Below are 24,797 nucleotides of genomic sequence, written 5' to 3'. Positions count from 1 at the left end.
ATATTTCTACCATAAAAACAGTAATAGGGCAGTGAAAATAATATACAAGAATATGTAATGACAGGGAAAAATGTTTACAATATATTAAGTGAAAAAACAGGTTATAAAGCAGTATGTTTATGAGTTTGTTTTTATGTTTTTATGGTTTGCTTTTAAGGGAAGGGGTTATTAAGCTTAAATTACCCCAAATATGCCTCCAAAGTTCATTTTGGCAAAGTAAATATTTCTGTTCAGTGTATTTTTTCTGGGAAATTACTTTTATAAATTTGAATGGCTTTTAATCTTCCTTTTTAGGCAAAATATACAATAGCAGTTGTCAATGCTGAAATAAAAATACTTAAGCTGGCCTGGCGCGGTGGCTCACGCCTGTAATCCTAGCACTTTGGAAGGCCGAGGTGGGCGGATCACGAGGTCAGGAGATCGAGACCATCCTGGCTAACACGGTGAAACCCTGTCTCTAGTAAAAATACAAAAAATTAGCCGGGCGTGGTGGTGGGCGCCTGTAGTCCCAGCTACTTGGGATGCTGAGGCAGGAGAATGGTGTGAACCCAGGAGGCGGAGCTTGCAGTGAGCCGAGATTGCGCCACTACCCTCCAGCCTGGGTGACAGAGCGAGACTCCGTCTCAAAAAAAAAAACAAAACAAAAAACTTAAACTATTACCATGTAGAGTAAATGAGAAAATACAAATTCTCAATTTTAAAAATTCATCTGCCAAAATGATAGTTCATCATCATAGGTTGTTTTTTTTTTTTAACGAAAATAGCAAACTAGACGTTGTAGTTTTCTGTTTCACACTTTTCAGTATTCATTCCATTCTGTTTCATTCACTTATCTGTGTAGGTCTGTGCACATAATGACGTCTGATGTTTCTCGGTTCCCATAATATAACAGATGACTTGACACTTTATAAAAAGATAGAATAAAGATATTTCATATCTCATTATTCACAAACTCATTTGTGAATAATGGCAGATGGCATTCAAAATTAACTCTACCCTGGGGTAGGCATGGTGACACATGCCTATAATCTCAGCATTTTGGGAGGCTGAGGCAGGAGGATTGCTTGAGGCCAGGAGTTAAGTCAAGCCCAGCCAGGGCAACGTAGTGAGACCTTGTCTCTACAAAACACTTAAAAAAAAATTAGCTGGGTGTGGTGGCACACATCTATGGTCCCAGCTAGCAGGGTGGCTGATGCAGGAGGATCACTTGAGATAAGGTGTTAGAGGCTGCAGTGAGCTGTGATTGTGCCACTGCAGTCCAACCTAGATGACAGAGTGAGATCCTGTCTCAAAAAAAGCCCCCAAAACTCTACCCATATTTTATTAAAAGGGCAGAGATCAATTAATCCCACTGCTTTTAAAATTATAATGGTACCATGATTCAGTGTGAAAATAAGAAACTGTCTCTAAATCTGTGACAATAATAAAGCTCAGTATGCACCATACATACACAGGAGTTATACAGAGCAGCACATTCTCATAAAAAATACTGTCATACCTTTCAAATCCAATTTTTGTTATAAAATTACGAAAAAGATTCTCAGTCAGAATACTGCAGTTAGTCAAGTTAAACACCAGGAAATTACATTACTGTAACTTAATATACAGAAAGGAATATTTCAGAACAGAGAAATTAGAATGAAATGAATTTTAGAATATTTTTAGCATCACCTCCCCAAAACCCTGTACCCATTAGCAGTTATTCCCTTTTTGCCATAACCCCGTGCCTCGCTCTCTAGGCAACCACCAGCGTTTTGCCTGTCTCAGTAGTTATCTGTTCTGGACATTGTCATGTAAATAGGATCATACGATATGTAGTCTTTTGTGACTTCCTATTTTCACTTGGCAAAATGTTTACGTTTCACCTATATTATAGCATGTATTAATATTTCTTTTGGTTTATTGTTAATCCATTTTATGGATATACTACATTTTATTAATCTGTTTTTCAGTTTATGGGTATTTGTTTCCACTTTCTATTATTATGACTAATGCTGCCCATGAATATTCATATACAAGTTTTTGAGAGGGCATGTTTTTATTTCTCTTGTGTATATACCTAGTCCTAGGTCTTATGTTGGCTCTGTGTTTAATCTGTCGAGGAACTTCCAGACTGTTTTTCAAAGCACTACACCATTTAACATTCCCACCAGCAATATCCTGGATAGTTGAAGTTTCTTTCTTCACTTTCAAGCCAACACTTGTTGTTGTTTGTGTTTTTGATTATAGCCATCCTAGTGGGTGTGAAATGATATCTCATTGTACTTTTGATTTGAATTTTCCTGATGGCCAGGGATGTTGAGTGTCTTTTTGTGTGGTTATTGGGCATTTTGTTTTAAAGAGAAATATCTGTTCAGTTACTTTGTCTTTTTTTTTTTTTTTTTTTTAAAGACAGAGTCTCGCTGTGTCACCCAGGCTGGAGAGCAATGGCGCGATCTCGGCTCACTGCAACCTCCGCCTCCTGGGTTCAAGCGATTCACCTGCCTCAGCCTCCCAAGTAGCTGGGATTATAGGCATGTGCCACCCATGCCTGGCTAATTTTGTATTTTTAGTAGAGACGGGGTTTCTCCCTATCGGTCAGGCTGGTCTCGAACTCCCGACCTCAGGTGATCCGCCCGCCTTGGCCTCCCAAAATGCTGGGATTACAGGCATGAGCCACCGCACCTGGCCTACTTTGCCTATGTTTTAATTGGACTATTTGTCTTTTTATTTTTTTATTTTATTTTACTTTATTTTTGAGACAGTCTTGCTCTGTAGCCCAGGTTGGAGTGCAGTGGCACATTCTTGGCTTACTGCAACTTCTGCTTCATAAGTTCAAGCGATTCTCTCACCTTAGCCTCCCAAGTAGCTGAGACTACAAGTGCGCATCCCACGCCCAGCTAACTTTTGTATTTTCAGTAGAGAAGGGGTTTTGCCATATTGTCCAGGCTGGTCTCAAACTCCTGGGCTTAAGTGATCCTCCCACCTTGGCCTCCCAAAGTGCTATGGTTACAGATGTAAGCCACCATGCCTGGCCTATTTGTCTTTTTAATGTTGAGTTGTAAGAGTTCTTTATGTATTCTGGATACAAGTCCCTAATCAGATTTGCAAATTTTTTTTTTTCCCATTCTATGGGTTGTCGTTTTACTTTCTTGATGGTGTTCTTTGTAGCACAAAAGTGACTTAAATTTTGATAGAATCTATCAATATAGTTTTTCTATATTTTCTAATCTTGATTGTTATTTTGGTGTTTAAGAAGTCATTGTCTAGTCCAAGGCCTGTTATCTTCTATATTTTTAGGTATTTAATCCTTTTTGAGTTAGTTTCTACATATGGTGTGAGTTCCAGGTCCATCTTCATGCTTTTTCATGTGGCTATTCAGTTGTCCCAGCTCCATTTGTTGAAAAGAAGAATCTTTCTGCATTTTTCTTGGCACCCTTTTCGAAAATCAATTATTAATAATCATAAAGGTGAATGTTTATTTCTGGACTCTCAGTTCTTTTACATTGATCATCTATGTGTCTATCTCTAAAATTGGGAAGCGTGAGTTTTCCATCTTTGTTATTTTTTTTTTCATGATTTGTATGGCTATTCTGTGTTCTTGAATTTCTATATGAATTTTAGGATCGGCTTGTCAATTTTTGCAAAGAAGCCAGGTGAAATTTTAGTGAGTATTGCTTTAAATCTATAGAAAAATTGGGGAGCACTGCCATATTAACAATATTAAATCTTCTAGTCAATGAATATGGGATGTCTTTAGACTTATTTAGTTCAATTTTTATTCCATTTTCTTCATGGCACCTTTTATTTGCATCAGATATTATAAAGTTGATGAATTCACATTCTTTTATTTTATTTTACTTATTTATTTTTTTGAGACGGAGTCTCGCTCTGTTGCTTAAGCTGGAGTGCAGTGGCATAATCTCAGCTCACTGCAGCTTCCACCTCCCAGGTTCAAGTGATTGTCCTGCCATCTTCCCAAGTGTCAGGGACTACAGGCGCACGCCACCACGGCCTGTCAAATTTTTATATATATATTTTTTTGAGATGGAGTCTCATTCTGTCTCCCAGGCTGGAATGCAGTGGTGCGATCTTGTGTTACTGCAACCTCTGCCTCCTGGGTTCAAGCAATTGTCCCTGCCTTGGCCTCCCAAGTAGCTGGGATTATAGGTGTCTGCCACCATGCCTGGACAATTTTTATAGTTTTAGTAGAGGTGGGGTTTTGCCATGTTGGCCAGGCTGGTCTCGAATTCCTGACTCAGGTGATCCGCCTGCCTCGGCCTCCCAAAGTGCTGGGATTACACACATGAGCCACCACGCCCAGCCATGAACTCACATTCTTGGACATAATCTTTGTCATCCTTTGCAATCATTTCTGGTTGAGGTATGGCATTTTTTTTTATTCTTGGCACATTGGCATATATCCTCTGAGACTTTCTTTTGAACCATTGTATTTTTAAAAACATTTATTGTAGAGATAGGGTCTTGCTACATTGCCCATGATGGTTTCAAACCCCTAGGCTCAACTGATCCTCGCCACTTGGCCTCCCAAAGTGTGGGGATTACAGGCATGAGGCACCATGCATAGCCTGAACCATTATATCTTTATCATTCATGTTCACCTTAAGACTGTATAACATAATGATTTCCTCCATTATAGTCTGCAGAAATTCCAAGTCAGAAGTATTTGTTGTGGAACTATCCTCCATCTCTAGCGCAGCTGTGGTTGGCTCCCATCTCCAATTGCCTGTTTGGTTGGACCTCTTCTATGTCTTTTAACCTCTATTATTCTCTGTCACTATTTCTCTGGGCTATCCTCTGTATAATTTCCTTTGATCTATATTCCCATTTACTAGTACTCTCTTCAGACATGTTTAATCTACTGTTTAATTTATCCATTGAATTTGAAACTTCAATTTTTTTTGTTTTGAGAAATCTTGTTGTTTGTTTTCAAATCTGTTTGGTTAAATGGTTTCTTGTTACTTGCTTATGTTTTCCTTCTTTTTTTCTTTCCATTTTTTTTTTTTGAGACAGGGTCTCACTGTGTTGCCCAGGCTGGAGTGCAGTGGTGCGATCACGCTCACTGCAGGCTCAAATTCTTGGGTTCAGGTGATCCTCTCACCTCAGCCTCCCAGGTAGCTGGGACTTCAGGCGTGCACCACCATGCCTGGCTAATCTTAAAACTTTTTTTTGTTGAGATGGGGTCTTGCTATGTTGTCCAGGCTGGTCTTGAACTCCTGGCAACAAATAATCCTCCCCACCAGCCTCCTAAAGTGCTAGGATTACAAGTGTGCACCCCCATGCCCAGCCTTCCTTTTCTATGTTTTCAAGTTTCACTTTTATTTCCCTTAACATAATGATCATTCTGATTTTTTTGTCCTAAAAGTAACAATTCCATTATCTTTAGTTTTTCAGATCTGCATCTCTTGGCTTTTGTTTCTGCTGTTTCCCATTTATTCTGCCTAGTTTCCTAGTGTGTTTTATGAAGTTTGACTACTCTCCTTTTTTTTCTTTTTTTCTTTTTTTTGAGACAGAGTCTCACTCTGTCATCCAGGCTGGCGTGCAGTGGCGCAATCTCGGCTCACTGCAACCTCCGCCTCCCAGGTTCAAGCGATTCTCCTGCCTCAGCCTCCTGAATAGCTGGGACAAGCTTCTTCTTTTTATGGTAACTTTATCTGTTGGAATTCTGTACGGCCTTGATTGATATTGTAATCTTCCAGGGAGGAATTGCACTTATGTCTGCCAGTAGCCTGGAGACCCGACTTGGGTTAGCTTTAGAACATATTTATCTCAGATTTTTCAGACCACATAGATAGTGTGAATTTAGATTGCAAACACTAGTGAGGGGGTTATGATTTCTTGGGGCAAATTTTCCCTCTCTGCACAGCATCAAGTAGAGACAGACACATTTCCTTCTGTTTTGGTTTCTTTCTTATACACTGAGGATGTAGCCTTATGTGTGGTCCCTAGTTTTACGTGGCAGTATCCTGTTAGACTTCCCATTTTGGGCAGGCCCTAGACTTTGCCATTCTGTAAAGTATTGTCCTCTGTGTACTATTCTGCAAAAATACTGTACCCTGTGTTGCTTCAAGGTTTCTAGGATTTGTTGAGAATCCTTACGTTTCTTATATGTCCCCTAGGATTCTAGTTTCATTTTCTTTTCTTTTCTTTCTTTTTTTTTTTTTTTTTTTGCCTCTGAATTTGTACTAGCTTGGCAATAAGTTTTAAAAGGTTTTCGTTATTTAATATTTTACCCAGCATCTTAGTGGTCTCAACTGTAGAATCTGTTCAGGGAATCTAATTTCCCATGCTGTCAGAATCAGATCTATAGCATTGCATAATTAACATCGTTGTAATTACTGTGTGTACATTTACTAGTTTTGTTCTTGGTATTTTTATGTATAAATTTCCTTCTAGTTATTTTGACCATGCTGTCATGTTTTATGGTTGCACCACAGTTTACGCAGTTACCTTTGTATTTGTTTGTTTTCAACTTTATGATTTAGACAGTGCTACTAGGTAGCTGTATCCATCAACTTAAAAGTCATGTTTTTTTCTTCCCGTAGGTCGAATTGACATAAAACAGTTGATAGCAAAGAAGATAAAGTTGACAGCAGAAGCAGAGGCAAGTAACTCCCTCTTCTAGAAACAAAAATGTAGAGTTTTAGATAGAGTTTTGTTTGGTAACATTTTTAATGCTAAATTGCTCAGATAATTATTTAAGCCATTCATCAGTTGCTATTATCCTGTGGAACAAGAAAATAAGATCTGCTGACTTGTCATCCTGCATAAGGATCCAGATTGCCTTTTTCTCTCCCATCTCATCTATCACTGGCATTTTCTGTCTCTTACCAGCAAATCTTGGTTTTAGTGACCCACGTTAACAGTTGATAGCGTTGAATGTCTGTATGAGTGCTTTGTGAAAGTATCTGTCATGATTCATAGTAAATAGCAGCTCTCCAATAAATGTTGAATCTGAATCTAGAAGTAGATTCCCTGTCAAGGAAGTAGAAATAACAACTCAAAAAAAAAAATCATGAAATCATTTCAAGTGGGGATAAATAGTTCTACAAACCAGAATTCTTCAGTACCCTCAGGAAATTGTGGAGGGCGAAGAACACTTTTTTAAAAAAACATTATAATCCAATACCTGGGTGTAAGTTGACTTAAAATCCAAAGCAAACTCCTGTTTTCCCAAGGAGAAGATCACTTCCAAAATTTGTTGGCCAGTTTGACTATATAAACATCCGGTGATGAAGATGAAGTAGCCCTGTTTTATTTATTTAGTTACATGCATGTATGTATGTACATATGCATTTATAGAATAATCTAGATTTAGAAATATTTTTGTAATCATATTTCATGAAATGTATGCCAGATTATTTATACTCACTTTGATGTCAATGTCTTTGTTATTATCAGACCTAGTTTTTCAGTTATCATCCAAGGCCAGGGGCATAGTATTTGTACTTTCATCTAATGTGTTGGAAATCAGTACTGTTTGAGTCCAAGGATGATGCTGTCACAGAAAATTTATTAAAGAACATATTTGCTTAACATTAAGAGATCTACCCTGTCCTCCTTCCATCATCCTGTAGGCATATTTGTGATGACTACAATGTAATTCCTTATGGTACTGCTTTATAAAGTGGTACTCAAAAGATGTATTTACTGCACTTGAAATTGTGGGTATAGACTCCTAGTTAATAGGGTGTTAAACTTTATTTTTCCTGATTCCATTAAGTTACCTTTGTAAGCCTCCAGCACTACAGTGATGAAGATCATTTCTGATGAATGTCTTTTCCAATTAGTGCTTTGTTTCTCCATCATAAGAGCTTGTTTAAGGATTTGTTATGCAACTTTTTATCTGATGACTAATTTATAATTTTGGCTAAGAAAATAACAATATTTAACGTATAGACACATGCTAGTTTTTTTGTTTGTTTGTTTTTGAGACAGAGTCTGTTGCCCAGGCTAGAGTGCAGTGCCACGATCTCAGCTCACTGCAACCTCCGCCTCCTGGGTTCAAGGAATTCTCCTGCCTCAGCCTCCTGAGTAGCTGAGACTACAGGCACATGCCACCACGCCTGGCTAATTTTTTGTAATTTTTAGTAGACATGGGGTTTCACTGCATTAGCCAGGATGGTCTCAATCTCCTGACCTCGTGATCCTCCTGCCTTGGCCTCCCAAAGTGCTGGGATTACAGGCGTGAGCCACCACGCCTGGCTGGCACGTGCTAGTTTTAAACATCTATTCTTGCAAGTTTAGTGACTAACTTTTTTTTTTTTTTTTTTTTTGAGACAGTCTCGCTCTGTTGCCCAGGCTGGAGTGCAGTGGCGCGATCTCGGCTCACTGCAAGCTCCGCCTCCCGGGTTCACACCATTCTCCTGCATCAGCCTCCCGAGTATTTGGGACTACAGGTGCCCACCACCATGCCCGGCTAATTTTTTTTGTATTTTTTGGTAGAGACGGGGTTTCACCGTGTTAGCCAGGATGGTCTCAATCTCCTGACCTCATGAGCTGCCCGCCTCGGCCTCCCAAAGTTCTGGGATTACAGGCGTGAGCTACCACGCTCGGCCTAAAATAAGTTTTGTTTTTGTGGTTTACTAGAGTGTTTCTGACCCTTTTTATTTCTCTAGTCAGGCAGGATACCTACATTTTTGTTATTCGTTTTTCAATTCTTCTTTTGTCCTCTTTTGCTCCTCCCCTTCTTATCAAGAACACAAAAACATATTATGTTCTATTTGTGAGGGCAAGTTTCAAATAGGTGAAAAGTAAGTCTGTCTCTGCTATCATTCCTCTATTTGAAAACCTAAAGTGGGAGGAGAATCTTTCCCATACAGAATCACAAACCCAAAGGCGAAAGGGAGTTTGGGGTGGAAAGTAGAGGTTTTGGGGGAAAGGGGTAGAAAGTGGTGGCAGGATGAAGGGGGGATGTTCCAAGGATTTAAGTTAAAACTTTTTAAAGAATATTGTACTTGTCTGCTTTATATATTAATAAAATTATGAAATCTTTTAGCTTGGTCACTTAGGAGGATTAGAAGGAGAAAGTAATGAATGAAATAAGGGAAAAGCTGAAAGAATGGTGGACCCTGGTTTAGCTCGTATTAATATGTGTATTGTGCAGGTGACATAAGGGTTGCAGAGTTGTGCAAGACTTGTTCCCTGATGTTAAGGGAAGTATTGGCCTGAACAAAGGTAATGGTGTTAGAAAACTTACACCGTACATATTTTAGGGCACTTGATGGACATCTGTGTCTCTATTGGGGCACAATGGCAAGAAAAAGTTGAAAAATTGAGGCTAGATTATAAAGCATTTTTTCTCGACTTTTATGCCCTCCTTCATGTAGCTCTTTCTATCTGAAATTTCCTCTTTCTCCATTCACAAATCAAAATAATGTATATCCTTCAAATTCTAGGTCAAATCTTGCTGCTTCTACAGTTTTCTGAACATTGCAGTTGAAATGATGTCCTCGCTACTCTATATTCCTAACTACTTAGTTTATACCCCTACTATATACTCTATATGTATTAGACTGTGCATTGTTCTGAATGAGTCATCACATGCCATTTGGTGAACTTTAGGTGATTTGACTTAGAAGTTTTAAAATTGTCAATTATTTGCTGTCTAATGAGATTGAATATTTTACCATTGTTTATTAATTGTAATTTCTTTTCTTTTTTTTTTTTTTTTTTGAGACAGAGTTTCACTGTGTCGCCCAGGCTGGAGTGCAGTGGCACGATCTCTGATCACTGCAACCTCTGCCTCCCGGGTTCAAGTGATTCTCCTGCCTAACCCTCCCCAGCAGCTGGGATTACAGGCATGTGCCACCATGCCCGGCTAATTTTTGTATTTTTAGTAGAGGTGGGGTTTCACCATGTTGGCCAGACTGGTTTTGGAACTCCTGGCCTCAAATGATCCCCCCCACCTCGGCCTCCCAAAGTGCAGGGATTACAGGCATGAGCCACCGCACCCAGCCAATTGCAATGTTTTTGAACAAGATATAGTAGGACTACTGTTCTGATCTGAAAGTTCAGGATGGCATATAGAGTTTGGAGACAGTGAGAATAGACAGGGAGCTATTGTAATATTTTAGTATTCTAGACCGAGGAAACAGATGAGCCAGTAGGAGAAGGGAACTACATTTAGAAGTCCTCTTACAGGCTAAGCTTTTATACTAGGTGCTTTATATACACAATCTTACTTACTTAAATCATCCCATTTATAAGAGATCTCTAATTGGTCACTTTTTTTAGTTGTTGCTTAGCTTTATTGGTTGACATTTACTAACATGGAAGGACTTGAGATGATAGGTATGTGAACATTGTTCAGAGCCATGAACTTGGCTTGTTTTTTCACATACTAATTCCTCTTGTGGGTTTTTACAAATAATTTTTTTTAAATGCAAGTTAGGAATCTTTCCGGTCATTTATAATTTGTGTCATGTTCCTCCCAGTCGTCACTTCATCTTTCCTTGATCTTTAAAGTGAGAGCATTGCACTAGTTGTCTCCAAGGTCCCTTTTAGCTCTAAAGGTTTACGTCATAATTGTGTAGCTGACGAAAACTTTTTCAGAATTCACTGCTTGTTATTGTATAGGTAGTAGATAAATCTCATCCGGCAGCTGTTTCAGCTCCACAGAACTAGAGTTGTCAGGTAAAATACAGTACGTCCAGTCAAATTTGAATTTCTGATAAACAATGAATACTTTTTTAGTAATCATGCAATATTTGAGACAGACTAAAACGTTATTTATCTGAAATTTAAATTTAAATATAGTGTCCTATATTTTTTATTTGCCAAATTGGGCAACCAACAAAGAACTCTGTGAAAAGTTTGATGTGTAGATAGAGGAGCTCTTATTAAGTAAGGAAAAGTGTGAAGAAGTTCGTCAAGCATTGAGCAAACCTTTTAGTCTAAAGGGAAGAGGAGTGAGGGAAGTGATAACATGAGTGTGTTGAAATTAGTGGTTTGAACTGACTGAATCTCTTAAGGTCGCCTCGAGGTCTAACATGCTTGTTAAAAAAGGTTTTCAGTATGTATTTTTTATCTAATGCCAGTGGGGTCATACAAACTTGTGTAACTCTGAGTTATGACCTTTTGAAATCCTTAGAATTGTGTTGTAACAAGACTTAAAAGATCTAGAACAGTCCAAGGGAGATTCATATGATTAAGTCCCAACCAACTTACATTAACAATTAAATTACCTTTGCTTTTGTTGTTGTTGTTTTTAATAGAAACAAGGTCTCACTATGTTGCCCAGTCTGGTCTCAAACTCCTCAGCTCAAGTAATAATCCTCCCGCCTTGGCCTCCCAAAGTGCTGGGATTACAGGAGGGATCCACTATCCCTGGCCTAGCTTTGCTTTAACATTATGTTAAGCTATTTCTTTTGGTTGCAAATAACAGAAGCCTACTTTGGTTTATTTAGACATAAAAGAAAATATATTCAAATGATATTAATATATCTCACAGAATCTTAGGAGAAGATGAACATTCAAGCTCTGGAAAGAGTAAGGATTTTAGTAGGAAGAGTTTAGATACTTTAGATATTTCAATATAATAAAGTTCCCACTCACTTTCTTTCAAAGCTCAGAACCTCAGATTTATTATAAGACAGAGAATTGAATTTTGGCCAGAAGGACAAGGTCATATAGTACAGCCCTGGCCTGGACATTACATGCCTGTCCTTGGCTCTGAGAATAGTTTTCAGAGAAAAATGAATATGTTAAGAAGGGCAAAGGGAATGTCTTTACTAATTGGTATTTGTCAAACTTTTATTAATGTACACAACTTTATAGAGGGAATGTTAGGTCTCATGTGAATATTAAAAGGATGAAAAAAATTACTTTCTATTTCTCCTTCTTAAAAATACATTTTTGGGCCAGGCGCATTGGCTCATACCTGTAATCGCAGCACTTTGGGAGGCCAAGGTAGGCAGATCAGTTGAGTTCATGAATTCGAGACCAGCCTGGACAACATGGCAAAACCCTGTGTCTACAAAAAATACAAAAAATTTGCTGGGCATGATTGTGCGTGCCCGAGTAGTACTGCTACTCGGGAGGCTGAGGTGGGAAGATCATTTGAGCCCAGCAGGTGGAGGTTGCAATGAGCTGAGATGGCGCCACTGCACTCCAGCCTGGGTGATAGAGCCAGACTTTGTCTTCAAAAAAAAAAAAAAAAAAAAAATTGTTGCAACATATTCTGTTTGCTTCTTATATAGCATTTCAAATATTGTTTTTTCACATCAGTACCTTATGCTATTGTCCAGCCATTAAATGATCAAACTGGTGAGTAAGAGTCAGGATACAAAAATTAGCTGGGTGTGGTGACACATGCCTATAATCCTAGCTACTAGGGAGGCTGAGGCAGGAGAATCGCTTGAACCCAGGAGGCAGAGGTTGCAGTGAGCCGAGATCATGGCATTGCGCTCCAGCCTGGGAGACAAGAATGAAACTCTGTCTCAAAAAAATAAATTAAAAAAAAGACTCAAGTGTCATGTCTGAAAATAAGAGTTTCTCACCATGTTTTTTCAGTCATTCAAGTAACGCCTTCTAAATAAGTTTTTGGTCCAGTCATGGTAGCTCACGCCTGTAATCCCAGCACTTTGAGAGGTTGAGGCTGGCGGATCACATGAGTTCGAGAACAGCCTGACCAACATGGTGAAACCCCATCTTTACTAAAAATACAAAAAAAATTAGGCGGGTCTGGTGGTATACACCTGTAGTCCCAAGTACTCTGGAAGCAGGAGAATCATTTGAACCCAGGAGGTGGAGGTTGCAGTGAGCTGAGATCACACCACTGCACTCCAGCCTGGGTAACAGAGCAAGACTTCATCTCAAAAAAAAAAAAAAAAGAAGTTTTTGGATAGTGTTTATCTATTGATTTACTGGCCGACTGCTGGAGAGACAAGTCTTAAGTATTTTCTGCCCAGAAATCCTGTGATTATTGTGTAAGTTAAGATTGGGTTTTGCTGTAATAGTGAACAAAATAATAGGGGCTTATACAAGATTAGTAATTTCTTTTTCTCATGTCAACAGTTCAGAGTTAGCAGGTCCATAGCTGATACTGGCTCCATGGTCCTTAAGGACCCTGGTTTGGTTCCTTCCAGTTCCCTGCCTCACCATTTGTAATTGCCTGTTGGGTTCTTCTTACCCTCTGCACAGACAAAACCAATGGACTGAGACAGTGGTAAAGCAGTAGAGAAGGAGTTTAATGCAAAGCTAGCCAAGTGGAAGGACAGGAGTTTATTATACACACCAGCTGCTGAGAACTCAGAGGCTAGGGTTTTTATGGTAAGTTGGCAGGCAGGGGACCTAGGGAGTGGATGCTGCTGATTAGTTGGGGTTGAAATCATAAGGGTGTGGAAGACAGTTCTCATGCGCAGAGTCAGCCTCTGGGTGGGGGTCACAGGACCAGTCATGGGTTTAGGGGGCAAGCTGGTCAGTCGCCAGAATTCAAAGATCAGAAAAACATCTCAGAAGACCAATCTTAGGTTCTATAATAGTGATGTTCTCCATAGGAGCGGTTGGGGAAGTCACAAATCTTGTGACTTTAGGTACAGTAAACTATTATAGAAAGGCAAGCTGTGCCTACGTTTTAGCAGAATTCAGGTCCCTCCCATAATCCTAATCTTGTGGCCTTTCTTTAGTCTTACAAAGGTGGTTTCAGTTCCCAACAAGGAAGGGGGTCAATTTTGGGGAGGGACTATTTACATCAAAGTTGAACTATGAATTTCTCCCAGAGTTAGATTGGCCTCTGCTCAGGAATGAGCAAGGATGGCCAGCCTGTGAGGCTAGAAGCATGATGGAGTCAGACATGGTAGACGTTTCTCACTGTCGTAGTCTTTGCAAAGGCAGTTTCACATTCATAGGCTGTGGTCCTTCTCATTGCCCAAATGGCTCTAGTCATTTCGTCTGAGTTCCAAGTGGCCAAATTGAGGGAAGGAAAGGAGTGGGGGTAAGGAACAGGTATCTGTGTCTGTTAAGGAAATTTTCTGTGGACTTTGACAAACCATTTCCACCTGTATCTCATTGGCTACCTAGGTGCAAAGAGAGACTGGGAAACTTATTTACTCTAAGCAGTCATGTGCCCAGATAGAAATCAGGGATTCTAGTACTAAGAAAGGGGGTAGCACTGATAGGGTTGACAAATAACAGTTTCTACTATGGCTGTCCATTTTTCTTTGCTGTCCCAATCTACTGGTCAAATTTCACCTTTTTGCTATGCAAGTGTGACTATACATTTTTCTGATATTTTCCTTTCTGCCTTTTCTCATTTAAATGCACAAGTGTAAGAATCTCTAGTCTATTTTGAATAATTTTGCGAAAGTCAGTTTATTGTGCTTTATGATTTCATCACTTACAAAAGGTAGACAGGTACCTGTCCTGTTGCCCTCGAATGTTTAGCAGTTCAATTTAATGAATGCCTACTTGGTTTCTTTGTCTATCAGGTACTACATTAAGTGCTGGGATTTTAAAGAAGTTGTGTTTTCTGTTCTCATGCTAACTGAGAACACTATATGCAAAATGCATGAGCAAGGGGAACAGTGACTTAATTAGATACCTTAAAAATGTTCTTTGGCCAGGCACAGTGGCTCACGCCTGTAAACCCAGCACTTTGGGAGGCCAAGGCAGGCAGATCATTTGAGGCCAGGAGTTCGAGACCAGCCTGGGCAACACTGTGAAACCCCGTCTCTACTAAAAATACAAAATTATCAGTTAACAAAAAGATACATCGTTTAAAATCAGTTGGGTGGGGGGCAGACAGTGAGATGCCAAAAAGCATATACACTTGAATATATAGAATTTCAAGTAAATGCAATGAAGGAAAAGAATGAGATTCAGTAAGAGAGAATAGAAAGAACTTTAGAGTGAATTATCAGGAGACCTTTCTGAGGAGTCAATTTAGTGTAAGTCCTAAGCACTGTATTACCTGTTCCATTGTGTTACTTGTTTTGCTCAGAAAGGTCAGGTTTCTGGTACCATGCCACCAAGATTAAAAGATTCTCTGTGCAAAGACAGGCAGCAAATCAGAGGAAGAAATAATTTTTAGACTAGCAATATATGACCTTGTGGAGTTAATGTTCTTTAAAACCATTTATGAAGAAATTGTGATCAAGGGACCTACTTTTTTTTTGAGACACTGAAAATATTATTATTTACTGATTGGTTTACTTTGTTTTTTTCTTTCAGCATACTTTAAGATTGTTTTATGTCTCTGTACCTTTGAAAGAGTTATTTACCCATAAATGACCCTGACCTTTTTTCATTGTAATACTCAGTCCAAAGTAATCTCTGCCTGGAAGCCTTTTTAGGTAGAAGAGTTATCTTTCTAAGATGCAAATCTGAACATGTTTACAAATCTTGTGCTTAAAATGTCATTGGCTTCCAGATGTCTTTAGGATAAAAAATTCTTAAAATGGCTTAAAGGTCCATGATCTAGTCCCTACTTGCTTTTCCAGCCTTATCTCTGATCATTATCATTTGTTCCTTTAACTATGTGTTCCAACCATAGGGTCTTTGTATCATGGTTGATCCCTGTTCTTGGAATCTTAGAGGTTATCTAATTCAGCTGCTTATTTAATACAAAAGGTTTCCTTAAGCTCTAAAAATGTAGTTTACTAGATTACCTAAAAAAGCACCTTTTTTAGTTTCTACTTAACTGCCTCCTCCCTTCTGCCGCTTCTCCCTTCCTTCCTTCTCTCCATCCATCTGTCATGGTGCTAGGGCTGTCAGAGTCCACTGGCTGCATGAAATTAATATCAGTAGATACGAGATTGAAAAGATAAGCAAATTAGAAAGACTATAACCTCAACATTATTTTCAGGTTACTGATACCAGACATTATTCAGATTTATTAGTGATCACATACTGAGTTCTAATTAACAAGTTTCATGTGATAGAAGTCAGAAGGCAGAAGTGGACTGTTTCTTGTACTGTATTTCTTAGTATTCCCTCTTACAAAGGGAGTAACAATAATAAGCAGTTACTCGTTATTGTCATCACTGCTAGGATCTGTGAAAGGAGGAGATTCAGGAAATGTAAGCGTCCACAGAGCAGAGTTCTTTCTTCCTTGTGCCCCAGTGGCAGCACCTTCTATCAACTTTAATTCCTCAGAGAAAGAGGAGAAGGGCATTAGGAAATGAACATTAGGCATGTAATTATAATGCCATGTAAAGGAATGTGGTAGGTTTAGTTACCTTTTAACAATAAAAGGACTAAATGATAGGATTTGCTTAAATTACAATTTTTATTGTACATTGTTTTATTGTTCCTCATAGGTTAGCTCAGACTGAGGGGGAGAGGTTGGAACAATGAATACCTGGAGAGTGACAACTGTGTCAGGTGCTATCCTGTGTGTTTTCAGTTCCAGACCGTTATCCATGTGTAATAGTTTCTATCCTGCCGAGCTTCATTTATAGAATCAAATTGAAAGGGAAAACACCTGTACAACCTGGCCAATCAGACAGCCTCACATATCTTTTTCTTCATAGTATCTTTTAACTAGGATATTCCTCTTCTAAAAAAAAAAAAAAACAAAGTCTTGGCTGGGCACAGTGGCTCACACCTGTAATCCCAGCACTTTGGGAGGCTGAGGTGGGCGGATCACTTGAGGCCAGGAGTTCAAGACCAGTCTGGCCAACATAGTGAGACCACATCTCTAAAAAGGTAAAAGTTTCAGGCGGTGCACGGTGGCTCACATCTGTAATCCCAGCACTTTGGGAGGCCGAGGTGGGCGAATCACCTGAGGTTTGAGACCAGCCTGACCACCATGGAGAAACCTCATCTCTACTAAAAGTACAAAATGGGCTGGGTGTGGTGGTGCATACCTATAATCCTAGCTACTTGGGAGGCTAAGGCAAGAGAATTGCTTGAACCTGGGAGGTGGAGGTTGCGGTGAGCTAATATCATGCCGTTGCCCTCTAGCCTGGGCAATAAGAGTGAAACTCCGTCTCAAAAAAAAAAAAAAAAAAAGTTTCAAGGAAGAACTCATTTTTTGTCAAGTGGTGAAAGCAGCTAGCTGAATAATATTCAGGACTGTCAACCAAATGGGAGGTCAGAAGCTCACCCAGTCGGCTGCAACCATGGCGGAGCCAGAGGGGCTCAAGGGGCCTGTGCTATACCAAGGCTGCAGTTCCTTGCAATGCTCCAGATGACCCTGGGCAGTCTATTCTTGAGCCCCTTCATAGTCGCTGTGATTGTCAACTAAAGAAAAGCTTTTTAAGAATTAAAGTTATTGTATTTAGAAGTCTTATTGAGAATTGTAGACAGAGCCTGCTGCCTGGGAGTAGTCTTTTAGAGAGGTTTTGTTAGCCTTTTCTGGCACTGTATTTTAGTCTACTGTTTATGTATAGGTGGTGGGGGTTTCGCATATGTAAAATTATGTTACGTTTGTTTAGAAGTTAGAAGTTATATTAGAGTAGAATATGTTAAGGTTTGGTGTAAGAGTATATTTGGTTATAGATTATAGAAGTGTAATTACTAACTGTCATTTATAGGAAAAGGCAAGGTTATTATCTTCAAGGAATATAGTGACTTAGGCAAGATATGTGGGGGGAGTGTGTGTTTTATTTTGTCTTAAAAGTATTTGGAAAGCTGTGTATCATCATAGAGTCAAGAACTTTGTGAAATTGTGTTGGCAAGCAGAAATGAGTAAATATGGCTTTTTTTGTGGTTTGTTATTTTGTCTCGCATATGGATACCTAAACTACTCACATATGAATGTTACTTCAAGAAAAGAAAATACATGAATTGATCATATTAAAATAGTTACCTTATAAGTAACATTCTGTACCGTCTGAGGTGTCAGAGGTTGGGGTCATAGATGAGGGAGATTGTGAAAGAAATTTACAATACTGGGCCAGGTGCGGTGGCTCGTGCCTGTAATCCCAGCACTTTGGGAGGCCGAGGTGGGCGGATCACCTGAGGTTGGGAGTTGGAGACCAACCTGACCAACATGGAGAAACCCCGTCTCTACGAAAAATACAAAATTAGCCAGGTGTGGTGGTGCATGCCTGTAGTCCCAGCTACTCGGGAATCTGAGGCAGGAGAATCACTTGAACCCAGGAGGCGGAGGTTGCGGTGAGCCGAGATCGTGCCATTGCACTCCAGCCTAGGCAACAAGAGGAAAACTCCATCTCAAAAAAAAAAAAAAAGAAAAAAAGAGAACTTAGAATCATGGTAATTATAACGTGTGGATAAGGCACAGTGCCGCCTGCCTGTAATTCTAACATTTTGGGAAGCTGAGGCGGGAGGATTGCTTGAGCCCTAGAGTTCAGCTTGGGCAACATAGGGAGACCCTATCTCTACAAAAAATAAAATATTTGCCGGCAGTGGTGGCGCACACCTGTGATCCTAGCTACTTGGGAGGCTGAGGTATTTTGTTTTATGCTTACAAGGGGTATACATTTTAAAAGGGTATAAATCACTATGTTGCCTTTTAGGTAGCTGTTTCTGAAACTTCAAGTCAGATACAGGAATTGATTTTTTGCTTTTACTCCTGCGAACTCACTATGTCTTTCTTTTGATCCAGCTCTGTTTAAGGGAGCCCTTTAGAGAAATGCTAATGACTCACAAGCATGTATTAGTTCCCCATCTTTTTCTTTGTTTTAAAATTCTAGGAATTGAAGCCATTTTTTATGAAGGAAGTTGGCAGTCACTTTGATGATTTTGTGACCAATCTCATTGAAAAGTCAGCATCATTAGATAATGGTGGGTGCGCTCTCACAACCTTTTCTGTTCTTGAAGGAGAGAAAAACAACCATAGAGCGAAGTAAGTATGTGCTATTTTCTTTTAATGCAAACATCTACTCAGTATAGTTCAATGGTGAAAATGGACTGCGGCAAATATGCTTGAGTTCACACCCTGGTGCCACTTTCTATTGGCTGTGTGTTACATTGGGAAAGTTACTTAACCATTTGAAGGAGGATGGGGATTTCTTTGTCTTTACGTATAAATTATAACATACATGCATACCTCTTTTAACACTAATGCCGGGCACAGTGGCTCACGCCTGTAATCCCAGCACTTTGGAAAGCTGAGGCAGGTGGAACACCTGAGGTCATGAGTTCAAGATTAGCCTGGCCAACATGGTTATTTAACCATTTGTCTCTACTAAAAATACAAAATTTAGCCGGGCGTGGTGGCGGGCGTCTGTAATTGCTGCTACTCAGGAGGCTGAGGCATGAGGATCGCTTGAACCTAGGAGGCGGGGGTTGCAGTGAGCAGAGATCATGCCACTGCACTCCAGAGAGAGACTCTGTCTCCAAAAAAAAAAAAAAAGACTGACTAATAAGGTCAGGTGTGGTGGCTCATACCTGTAATCTCAGCACTTTGGGAGGGCGAGGCGGGTGGATCACTTGAGGTCAGTTGTTTGAGACCAGCCTGGCCAACAGGGTGAAACCCCATCTCTATCAAAAATACAACAATTAGCTGGACGTGGTCGTGCACGCCTGTCGTCCGCCTGTCGTCCCAGCTGCTCAGGAGACTGAGGCATGAGAATCACTTGAACCTGGGAGGCAGAGGTTGTAGTGAGCCAAGATCATGCCACTGCACTCCAGCCTGGGCAACAGAGACCCTGTCTCCAAAAAAAAAAAAAAATACTGACTAATAAAACAACATAGCCAACACTTGCTGAGTGCTCTACATGATGAATTCATTTAAACCAAACAGTGATCCTATGAGACAGATAACTGTAACTATCTGCATGTTACAGATTAGGAAACTAAAGCACAGAGTACTTAATTAATACATAGCAGGGATTTGAACCTAGAGTCTAGCTCTAGAGTCCTTGCTCTTAATCATATAATGGCTGGGCATGGTGGTTCACGCCTGTAATCCCAGCACTTTGGGAGGCCAAGGCAGGTGGATCACGAGGTCAGGAGTTCAAGACCAGCCTGGCCAAGATGGTGAAACCCCGTCTCTACTAAAAATACAAAAATTAGCCGGGTGCTGTGGCAAGTGCCTATAATCCCAGCTACTCGGGAGGCTGAGGCAGGAGAATCACTCAAACCCGGGGGAAGGAGGTTGCAGTGAGCTGAGATCACGCCACTGCACTTCAGCCTGGGCAACAGAGTGAGACTGACTCAAAAAAAAAAAAATCATATCATTACGTGCCTCTCTATTTGCTATACAATTGTTGTAATAAAGTACAATGCGATTAGTATATACTTTTCTAATTGATGGTTCATCCAGAATAATCGAGTGAAGGCTATCAAAGGCTAATATGTGTTAACTTGCCATTCCATGCTCTTCTCAGTTTTATGCCCCTGTTTGGAGGCATAGACTGATGTTCTGGAGAATAGTTTTGACCAATTATAGTTAAGTGCTGGTAGTAGTACGAAAAGCCCTAAAGAAGATAAGCAAGATGTTAAAATGGGAGTTTTTAGTAACTTGCAGCAACCTTTAAGATCAGGAGGCTGTTGGGAGTTGCTGGAAGTCCCTTGATATCAGGAAGGGTATGGTAAACATCAGTGCAGTTTCAGAGGACAGATCAGTAACAGTATATATGACCTGGAGTAGAGTGTGCTTAGAGGCCTGTCTATGACCTTAGGGGATCTCTACAAGAAGGAAAAGTGATTGCCAAAGTCCATAGGGGCTGAGTGTGGCGACCTTTCCATTCTCTACAAGAAGGAAAAGTGATTGCCAAAGTCCATAGGGGCTGAGTGTGGCGACCTTGCCATTCTCTACAAGAAGGAAAAGTGATTGCCAAAGTCCATAGGGGCTGGGTGTGGCAAGCTTTCCCTTCTTAAGAGTTGTGTGTGTACCTGCCTCACAGAGAGGGTAAATGAAGTAACATACATAAAACTGTAACACAATATTTGGATCTGTTTTAGCTGGGCATGGTGGCGGGCATCTGTAATCCTAGTAGTGAAAAGGTCATTGGTCAATTAATGTTAGATGGTGTTATTGGTATATTCTCTTGTCTGTGGGATTAGATTTCTTATAATACTTGAAGTACTTATATCTTGTTTTAATTTTTCCTCTTCTCAGGGATTTGAGAGCACCTCCAGAACAAGGAAAGATTTTTATTGCAAGGCGCTCTCTCTTAGAGTGAGTATTTTTAGTTGTTTTTAAATATGTTTGATTTTTAAAAAACTATTCTGATAGAATCATTGCTTAGTATATGGACATGTAATGAGTTCTGTATCTGTATAAATCATTAGTGGGTTTTTTTCTTGTATGCTCTCTCTTGCTCCTTTCTGATCTTTTGGTTCTGTATCTAGTTTCAAAAGAGGAGTTAGGGATAAGAATGGTTATCTGGGCTTGGCACTGTGACTCACACCTGTAATCCTAGCACTTTGGGAGGCTGAGACAGGCAGATCGCTTGAGTCCAGGAGTTCAAGACCAGTTTGGGCAACATGGCAAGTCTCTCTCTACAAAAAATACAAAAAATTAGCCAGGCTTGGTGGTGCATGCCTGTAATCCCAGCTACTCAAGAGTCTGAGACAGGAGGATCGCTTGAGCCCGGGAGGGTGGAGGTTGCCATGGGCTGAGATTGTGCCCCTGCACTCCAGCCTGAGCACCAGGTGCAACACCCAGCAACTCCAGCCTGGGTGACAGAGCAAGACTGTCTCAATAAAAAAAAAAGTGTACTTTTCTTTAAAAAGACATCTTATGCTTATCAAAAGTTACTTTCTGTGAGTCAAGTTGATGTTTACTACTTCCCCTAGATAAGAAGGCCGGTTTTCTAAGCATGTAATGTATAGTGTTAAGTGTTCTGTTACACTGTAGTTTGAAGGAATTAATCTTTTAAAATTTACATCTGGGGGAAAACGCAGGCTTTTCACATAAAAGGGAAAAGAAAATTTATTTTAAACATTATAATTAGGATTTTAATGATAGAATTTATACATGAAAAATAAACAAAATTACATATTAAAAAATTTTTAACCAAGGAAACAAAACATGTTTTCTATGGCTTAGATGAGTTTTTATTAGACTGTGAAGATCCTTGGTCCAGAGATTGAGTAGTAGTATATTAGATTACTCAAAATCATTTAAAAGATTAGCATTATCTTTCCAAAAACAAGTTAAAACAAGTTTAAAAACCTGTTTTAGTCAGATATAAAAGATTATTTAGGAAAAGTCATCTATATTATTGTTATATTCTAAAAGAAAATTAGACCAGTCTTAAATACAAAAGTCAATGAGAAGGTAAAATCTTTGTAAATGGTTGAGTTTTATAGACGTGTAGGGTAGTAATTGGTTATCATCATCATCATGATCAACATTATAGAAACTCATGTCAATTTTAACATTTTGGAAATAGGTAGTACTTAATATATATTAAATTTAGGGAGTAGAATATGAATAGGATTAAAAAAATTCTTAACATTTGAAATAGTTTCCTGTTTTTAGTGACTGGCCTTTGTTTACTTAGAAAACATCCATTTCTGGTAGGTTTTAAAGAATGTAGACCATTCTTTTTTGAGATGTTTTTGGAGAGTGGATTAAGCATCTTCTCAACTGCTTTAAGTTAACTGCTTTAAGAAAATATTTTATGGTGTTTTAAATTTAAATATACATTATTAACTTGTTTTGTTTGAACTACATTTACAGTGAACTGCTTGAAGTGGACCACATCAGAACAATATATCACATGTTTATTGCCCTCCTCATTCTCTTTATCCTCAGCACACTTGTAGTAGATTACATTGATGAAGGAAGGTAAGACAACAAAAAAGATGGCTGGCTAGTTGATGCATGAGAAGTTAGAGGTTTTCACTAAATTTTGGTAAAGGGTAAATTGATTAAATTGCTTCAGGAAATCCTAAAGCAGCAGATTTGAGGGTGATATTCCTTTGCCCTGAAAAGTTTAACTGATGGAGAAAATTAGAAGTTTCATTACTTTTATTTTTAAAATGGTTTATTTGAATAGACCATACTCAGTAGTTTCTAGGTAATTTTCCCAAATGGGAGAACTTTATACACAGTTGACCTACGAACAGCACGGGTTTGAACTGTGCATGTCTATTTATACGCAGAATTTTTTCAATCAATGTGTTTAGCACTCTGTATCCATGGGTTCTACATCTGCAAGCAAAGGCTGATTGGGATCTAGAGTATTCCAGGATGCAAAACACACATATAAGAATGGCAGATTTTTCATATCTGTGGGTTCCACGGGGCCAACTGTGGGCCTCGAATTTGCATAAGTTTTGGTGTCTGCACACTTTCCTGGAACCAACCCCCCATGTATAGGGAGGGATAACTGTATATGACTTATTAACTTTTTGATTGTCTTTATTTAAGATGGTTGCTTAAAACAAGTAGCTTATTGGAATTGAAGGTTGAAAAAGTTGATATTTCTTTTTAATGTGAAAGTCAAATTATAGGCCAGGCATGGTTGCTTGTGCCTGTAATCTCAGCACTTTGGGAGGCCGAGGCGGGAGGATCACTTGAGCTTAGGAGTTGGAGACCAGCCTGGGCAACATCTCTACAAAAAATTTAAAAATTAGCTGGGCGTGGTGGCAGACACTTGTAGTTCCAGCTACTCAGGAGGCTGAGATAGGAGGATCGCTTGAGCCAGGGAGGTTGAGGCTGCAGTGGAGCTGTGTTTGTGCCACTGCACTCCAGCCTGGATGCAAAGGAGACCCGATCTCAAAATAAAATTTTAAAACTCAAATTGTAGCTTAAAAAATGACAGCGTGGTAATCATGGATTGAATTATGTACTTTTTTTGAAAATTAAATTTGGAGATAATGGTATAGTATATTAACATATTTTTAAATTGTACCTATTTCTTCTGAAAAATCATCTTTTGTACATAAGAACGATTGCTGTTTGAATATTTTCCATAGAATATTTTACAGTTAGAAAATTAATGTGAGAATCTAATCTTTCAGAAGTTCAAAGTCCAATTATCTTAGATATCTTAAGTTTGAAGACTGTATTTATCTTAGGGCTTTTAGAAAACTTGTTTCTAAAGAACATATATTGTTGATATATATATATATATTGTAAAGCAGATGGTTAGAAGCAGATCTCTAACTAGCAGAACTATTACATCCATGACTTCAGCGTATTAACGTTGTGGTGTTTCCTAAGGTTGAAAGTTTGGTGTTTGAAACTTTTAAATTCTGTGAACTCAGTGTATATTAAAAATTCACCTCTATGTTCTTTTTCTGTACCTTTTCTCCCCAGGCTGGTGCTTGAGTTCAGCCTCCTGTCTTATGCTTTTGGCAAATTTCCTACCGTTGTTTGGACCTGGTGGATCATGTTCCTGTCTACATTTTCAGTTCCCTATTTTCTGTTTCAACATTGGGCCACTGGCTATAGCAAGAGTTCTCATCCGCTGATCCGTTCTCTCTTCCATGGCTTTCTTTTCATGATCTTCCAGATTGGAGTTCTAGGTTTTGGACCAACATATGTTGTGTTAGCATATACACTGCCACCAGCTTCCCGGTTCATCATTATATTCGAGCAGGTAAGGTTTTAAGTGTTACCCAAGGCGATGCTGTCCTCGGCTAAAATAATAATAATGATGATGACATACTGATACTATTATTTTTAGCTGTATTAACTTGGATAAATTTTCATATATTGTTCCTTTTGCCATTATCTGTAAAATTGTTAAACTAGAATCATCTCACCTCTTAAGTTTCATTGTAGCTTCCATGTTCTCTGAATTTTGATAAATAAATTACGTTGAACTTTTTTTTTTTTTTTTTTGAGACAGAGTCTCGCTCTGTCACCTAGGCTGGAGTGCAGTGGCACCATCTCGGCTCACTGCAACCCCTGCCTCCCAGATTCAAGTGATTCTTCTGCCTCAGCCTCCCAAGTGGCTGGGACTGCAGGCGCCTGCCACCACACCCGG

At 39.3% G+C, this 24,797-nt stretch overlaps 1 protein-coding gene across 1 annotated transcript in view; it reads left to right on the top strand.

Moving 5' to 3' along the window:
• SOAT1 (sterol O-acyltransferase 1) overlaps window positions 1-24,797 on the top strand; it is a 60,813-nt gene that overhangs the window by 23,182 nt on the left and 12,834 nt on the right. Inside the window, exons 3-7 of the mRNA XM_514030.6 lie at window positions 6,546-6,604; window positions 18,600-18,751; window positions 20,972-21,031; window positions 22,541-22,648; window positions 24,125-24,407. Coding sequence (XP_514030.2) covers window positions 6,546-6,604; window positions 18,600-18,751; window positions 20,972-21,031; window positions 22,541-22,648; window positions 24,125-24,407 — 662 coding nt within the window. The remainder of the gene's footprint in view (window positions 1-6,545; window positions 6,605-18,599; window positions 18,752-20,971; window positions 21,032-22,540; window positions 22,649-24,124; window positions 24,408-24,797) is intronic.

The sequence above is a fragment of the Pan troglodytes genome, chromosome 1 (genome assembly GCF_028858775.2).
Source record: "Pan troglodytes isolate AG18354 chromosome 1, NHGRI_mPanTro3-v2.0_pri, whole genome shotgun sequence".
NCBI lineage: Eukaryota > Metazoa > Chordata > Mammalia > Primates > Hominidae > Pan > Pan troglodytes.
This window is presented reverse-complemented; position numbering and strand designations above follow the sequence as displayed.